This window comes from Ilyonectria robusta, assembly GCF_021365365.1.
Source record: "Ilyonectria robusta strain PMI_751 chromosome Unknown BGZ61scaffold_212, whole genome shotgun sequence".
NCBI classification, from domain to species: Eukaryota; Fungi; Ascomycota; class Sordariomycetes; order Hypocreales; family Nectriaceae; genus Ilyonectria; species Ilyonectria robusta.
In genome coordinates, this window is record NW_025764646.1 from 1 (window position 1) to 6,016 (window position 6,016).

At 48.3% G+C, this 6,016-nt stretch overlaps 3 protein-coding genes across 3 annotated transcripts; 2 read left to right on the forward strand and 1 right to left on the reverse strand.

Moving 5' to 3' along the window:
• BGZ61DRAFT_555750 (cytochrome P450) lies at positions 1–844 on the forward strand (the record flags this gene model as incomplete). Its single annotated transcript, XM_046255630.1, has 3 exons — positions 1–263; positions 320–454; positions 515–844. Coding segments are annotated over 3 exons (593 nt in total), but the record flags the coding sequence as incomplete, so codon positions are not given.
• A 288-nt stretch (positions 845–1,132) lies between these two features.
• Positions 1,133–2,882, reverse strand: BGZ61DRAFT_377118 (cytochrome P450; the record flags this gene model as incomplete). Its single annotated transcript, XM_046242571.1, has 5 exons — positions 1,133–1,273; positions 1,322–1,416; positions 1,470–2,029; positions 2,091–2,603; positions 2,683–2,882. 5 exons carry the CDS (start codon positions 2,880–2,882, stop codon positions 1,133–1,135), a joined length of 1,509 nt encoding a protein of 502 aa, XP_046092785.1.
• Positions 2,883–3,202: 320 nt separating this feature from the next.
• Positions 3,203–5,353, forward strand: BGZ61DRAFT_470155 (Alpha/Beta hydrolase protein). The gene is made up of 7 exons (XM_046248043.1): positions 3,203–3,457; positions 3,507–3,680; positions 3,740–3,780; positions 3,839–3,902; positions 3,965–4,158; positions 4,214–4,867; positions 4,930–5,353. Exons 1-7 carry the CDS (start codon positions 3,288–3,290, stop codon positions 5,244–5,246), a joined length of 1,614 nt encoding a protein of 537 aa, XP_046092786.1. The 5' UTR covers positions 3,203–3,287; the 3' UTR covers positions 5,247–5,353.
• The last annotated feature ends 663 nt before the right edge of the window (positions 5,354–6,016 follow it).

Consider the following 6,016-nt stretch of genomic DNA (forward strand, 5'->3'; position numbering starts at 1 on the left):
CCACGTCGATAAGTCTCACGTCTGTTATTTTCCATCTGTGCAAGTTTCCGGATGTCCTTGCGAAGCTGCGGAATGAGCTGGAGAACGCTGTTAGGCGGGGAGATATCACTGATCCGATTACTTTCAAGCAGGCGCAGAATATGCCATATCTGCAGGCAGTGATAAAGGAGGCATTGCGGATACATCCAGCAACTGGTTTGATCCTGGGGCGAGTCGTGCCTGACGGGGGAGCCACGATTGCAGGGCGCTTTTTCCCGGCTGGAGTAAGTTCCTGTTTGTTACTGTCATACACCCAAATATATTCTAATCATGACTCCAGACCACAGTCGGGATCAATGCGTGGGTTGCGGGCAGGAACAAGAACGTATACGGAGAGGATGCTGAGGTGTTCCGTCCCGAGCGCTGGCTTGAGGACGCAGAAGCAGTCAAGAGACGTGAAGCTTACTTCCTGACGGTACGTCTCATTGCTCTTAAGATAACTTTCCTGGGAAATCAACAATTAACATGTCGTTAGTTTGGTTCGGGCCCACGTACATGCCTTGGAAAGAATATCAGTTTACTTGAGATGTACAAAGTCATCCCAGTACTTGTTCGAGACTATGATTTCGAGCTCGAGTATCCGGGACGGCCTTGTAGGACGGAAAACGTGTGGTTTGTAAAGCAGACGGATTTCAGGTGTCGGGTGAGGAAGAGGTCCGGGAAGCCGTGATTCCGCGCGTTACGCATGAAGGAGGGACTTGCGAGTCCAATGAGGTTTTGAAACCCCTTGCGAGAGCAATGTCCACCTAGTTTCTGCATCATCCGTAACTTACCCGCAATCCCATCCTACTGTGCTGTTGTCGGGCCCAGAGCGCGTAGTCGTGATAAAAGTTGATACGGAGGGCACTTCCGGCCAGCGCCGCAGCATCGTGGGCGGCAAGTATTTCTCGCTCAACTCACCGCATCCAACCTACTCAATTTATGATGCTCTAGAATTTGGAGTTGCAAAACACGTCACCGCTGTGCCAAATGTGTGTTAGAACTGAGGTTGAGGTCTGGGAATGTGCTTCGCGCAGACGTTGTATTGCTATCTGCGGTATTCTCATAACATAGCCAGTGCTACTCGAACAACGGGGAAAAGTCCGCCATGGTGTCAATATTCAGTCGCAAGAGCAATTGCTCCCTCCTTCTCTATCAATTGAATATGTGCCTTGCTACGGGGAGTTATCTTCACTCTGAAGGGTGCCTTTGTGGGATCTTCCCAGAGAGTATTGAATGTATCGATGGGAGAATTCTTTGCCAGTCAGTATAAGGACAATCGCTCGTGTATAACAAAACCTACTGGATCCTCTGCAATATCAAAACAGTAAAGTATGCAAGCAGCTGCGATCCACACGTTGAATGCACCGACATTTAGTCCAGGGCATACTCGTCGACCTATTCATGTCAGCTGTACTTCATAATGTCAAGAGCGTGATTTCAGTTCGTACCAGCCCCAAAACTCCAATGGCCGTGAGCAAACTTTTCCAGATTCCCATTCATAAATCTCTCAGGGCAAAACTTGATCGGATTGTCATATTCTTTCTCATCCAGGGCAATAGAGTAAGCATTCCAGCTGAATTCGGTACCGGCGGGGAATCTATAGCCCTCGTACTCATCATCCTGCGTAAGAACGTGTGGCACTCCAGATTGCAAGAACGGTCTCCAGCGAAGTGTTTCCTTCATCACAGCAGTAATATATGGCAATCTCGACCTGTCTGCGAGAGTAGGTAGACGCTCAGCGTTAGCACCGCATACCTCATCGAGGAGAGCTCTGGCTTTCGTCGCCCATTCGGGATAGCAAGCTGCCCCGGCAATCATCTGGAGAATAGCAACGCGAGACGTATCGCTGCCGGCTTCAATCAGTGTTGTCCATATGTATATCTTCTCGGTCTCGTCGACTTCAAATTCTTTCTTTGCCGCTCCCTGGAGCACATCGACTGCAAAGCAGGGTTTTGCCGTGCCTTTAGCCATCCTATCGAGGAGCAACTCGTACTCCTTTTGGAACATTCTGTTGGGTGTCAGCTTAGGTAGTTCGATCTTAATAGGCCGACCAGGAATTGATTACTTACTCTACATGTTTGCGGAAGAAGGCTTCTCCAAATGGCCTCCACCACTGCAGAGGCTTTGGCAACTTAGAAAGCCATGGGAACACATCAGCTGGGCTTCTGAGAGGATTGAACTGATAATCTCCAAGCACGCTTGTGTATCCTAGAATGAAATCTAGAAGCTCGTCATTATTTCGTGCTCTCCGGCCGAAAATAACACTTAAAATAACCGAATTCGAGAAACGCTGGCTGGCTTTGTGGAAATTCTCAGGCTCTTTAAGAATCTCGTATACAAGTTGCTTTGCCTCCAGGTTCTGGAACGGAACAAACTTTGTATCTGCTTGTCGTCCATTTAAGATTGAATGCATTATTTTCCGTTGGTTGCGCCATTGAGCTGTATATCCCATTAAGACGATGCGGAAGCCTCCAGACATAATCTCGCTGAGCATGGGGCGGAATGGCCGCGACGAGTAGATGGCGGAGCGTTTTTCGAGGAGATCCGTAACGGTGCGGGATGAATTCAAATAGACGAGTTTCCTCCCTCCGATGTTTAGAGTGAACCTGAACAACACGTCAACGGTAAGTCCTTAGAGAGCAGAATGTAGAACGTTCTCACATTTCCCCATACTTCTTGGTCAGCTCGCGGGTGAACATTCCAGCCGGATAGGGCAAGTCAAGCGTGTTCCCGATGAGTGGCCATCCAGGAACGACGTTTGGATATCTGTACTTATGATTGTACCGAATCTTGGAAATGAAAAGCGTCAAGGTCCCAAGGGCGAACAAGATGACCACTGAGAGTCCGAATGATGGCGCCATTAGGAGCCGAGAAATAAGGAGTTGCATTGAAGCCATTGAAAAATTTACAAACTCTGTTTCCCAGGCGCACCAAGTTTGGGTTGATTCGACGCGTCTCGTCGATCAGTCTCATATAAGCTTCGACCCCCTCATTTAGTTGTTTAGCCGGGTGCCTAGCTAAGGCCGAATTTGCGGAGTGAAATTCCGACCCCGCAACACGTCCAACACACGGCAATAGCGCTGTTAAGATGCACCGCACCCATTACCCGTTGGCATGCCAACCTCGGGAACGGGTATTTAATCTTCACAAATCCATGAACTTGATGAGAATCTCAGTCCTAGAAAAACACATTCAATATCGCCTTTCCAGATTATTCATTTTCGCGACCAGACATAGGTCGTTCTTATTCAACGCTCACTTCCAATATGATTCGTCAGGTTCCTGGACTCGGATCTGTGCAAGGACTAGTGCCTGCTGAGTTCGGAAACGTCGAGCAATATCGTGGAATTCCATATGGCTCAATTCCGGCCAGATTTCGACAGGCAAAACTCGTAACATCATGGCCAGACGGCAAGTGGGACGGGACAAAATACGGGTATGTGTTTGAACTCCAGAGACTCCACGGAAGCTAATGCATGTGCCAGGCCACTCTGCCCATTTCCCAAGATGGCTATTGGGCACCCTATCACGCAGAAGCACCTGCCCCCTCAGCATGCCTATGAATTTGACGAATTCCGTTGTTTGAATCTGAATGTTACATGCCCCGCCGGAGGCAGCACTCCACCAAACGGCCTGCCTGTGGTGGTGTGGATTCATGGGTACGTGCATCATAATGTTTCACCCTGACCATTCGAGCTTCACTGACGAGTCTACAAAGCGGTGGAAATTGCGTTGGAACGGCGGCAGATCCAGGATATGGTTAGTTCGACAACCACTCGGGAAGCACATTAAGAAACTCCATGCTTATTGAAATCAGATGGCGCCCCGCTCGTTCATTTCTCTGTTGAGAGGAAACTACCAGTCGTTGTAGTGACCGTCAAGTAAGTCGTGCCCGACTTTCGGCCAATCTTCGCAAGATTGAAATTGATTTTCAACCACTTAGCTATCGGCTAGGGGCATTCGGATTTCTAGCTTCTGATGCAATCAAAGAGGATAACGAAGCCGCCGGAGATCAAGGACATGGTAACTACGGAATTCGAGATCAACTTTTGGCGTATGAGTGGGTCAAGCGAAATATTAAAGCATTTGGAGGTGATCCGAATCGCGTTACTGGAATGGGAGAAAGCGCAGGATCCAGTAGGTTTCGTCTTGCATTCTCGAATGAGTCGACACTAATGCTATACTGAAATAGTTGACACGCATATCACCTTGTGCTCCGAACTCTTCAAGTCGGCCCTTCCATTCAACCAAGTCATCTTGCAATCTGGCGTTGGGTCTCTCACCGTTCGCACGGCAAAACATCAACAAGGTGTATACGAGAAGTTGCTAGCTCATCTCAAGATCGACACAGACAAATCTTCTGAAAATTTAAAGGCCCTCCGCGACATCTCTGCAGACGACCTTGTCTTGTCATACATCGCGCTCGGAAGTGGCCCGGTCCCGGCGTGGCAGGCGACAGTGGACGACTATTTCCTTGCTACAAATTGCTCTGTCTCCAGCCTGTCCCAGCAGCAATACCACCCCAGCCTTAAACGATTGCTCATCGGTGATTGTGCAGCTGAAGGCTTGATCTTTTCCATGCCACTATCCAAACACGAGTGGACATTCGACAAAGTACAAAGTCTGGCTACAAAAGTTCTCGGTGAGCAGGATGCACAAGCCGTTCTTCAAGCATATGGAATATCGGCCGATTCGTCTTACGAGGAGTTGTTTGCTTCTCTAATTAAGCTATTATCGGACGCCGAATGGTCACAGCCAATGCGCGAGGTTGCAAAGTCCTTTTCAAATGGCGACGTGTTTTACTACCATCTGACTGAGGGAAATCCATTTGATGGCGCTCACAAGGGTAGGTCACAATGTGTCCAATTTCCAGTCCAGATCAATTTACGCTGACGGCTTGACTCACAGGAAAAGCTCATCACGCGGTAGACTTGATTTACGTCTTCCTTACATATCAAAGTCACTTGCCCGACAATCTCGCAGCGCTTGCTGAGACGATAGCATCATATTGGTTATTATTTGTAAATGGAGGCCAGCCTTGGAGCGTATACGATCAGAAACTGGATGGATCGGCTAAGATCATGGTTTTTGGTCCAAATGGTGGCAGTGTTGAGAAATCGGAGAGCTCGAAACCTGCGTACAAAAACATCTTGCTTTGTGGGGAATTGAAAGACAAGATTGGACGTTTTGCCGCTAGCCTCCATGGAACGCCGGCGGTTGAGTGAAAAGGAGGTGGATGCTAGCACACGTGTTTCATGTTACTAGCATCAATCGAGGTTCAATCGAGGTTCAATAGATTCGGAATAATATCAGTAGAGTCTGTTGACACCAAGGAGTCTTGTGGTTCTCACAATCAGTTTGGAAATGGTGGCTTTCATTTGCTGTTGTTGATATTCATCCTATCATCACCAGTTTCTATCCGTTGCCCAACAGCAGCATGCGCTCATGACCCTCTGGCATCTGTATATCCCGTTACGATTTTGTCCTCCTTGGCCACTTGACGTACTGAGTATCGTGCGACATGGCTAGGTTACCATATCCTGCCAAGACTCAAAGTCCGCGACATAATGCCGGCTATGGTTGGCTTCGTCATTCGAAAGTTTCATATAGATAATCTTGAAGGGTACCGATCCAGCGCCTGGCCAGTCGGATTGCTAGGTCGGCAAATCCGGAATTTCGGAGCGCGAATTGGGGCAAATACGTACTGCCGTGTTGGGGGATTTCCAAGTCCACGGAGTCGGTATCTCCGGGAGTACTGGTTACTGTTGGATTAACCAGCTAAGCCAAAAGTATAAGGTACCCTAAGTATTACTGTAGCCAGTGCTAATTAGGTCCATAATCCAACACACCCCCACAGCTTGAAGATGATTTTTTCATCTTCTAAGCTGAGCCCTACCCCTATTTTGCTTCGTTGAGAATTTCCATTCAACTAGCTAGAATTTAATCTAGGAGGTAATAGAGATGGTCTGTGCTGCTGGGAATCGAACCCAGGTTC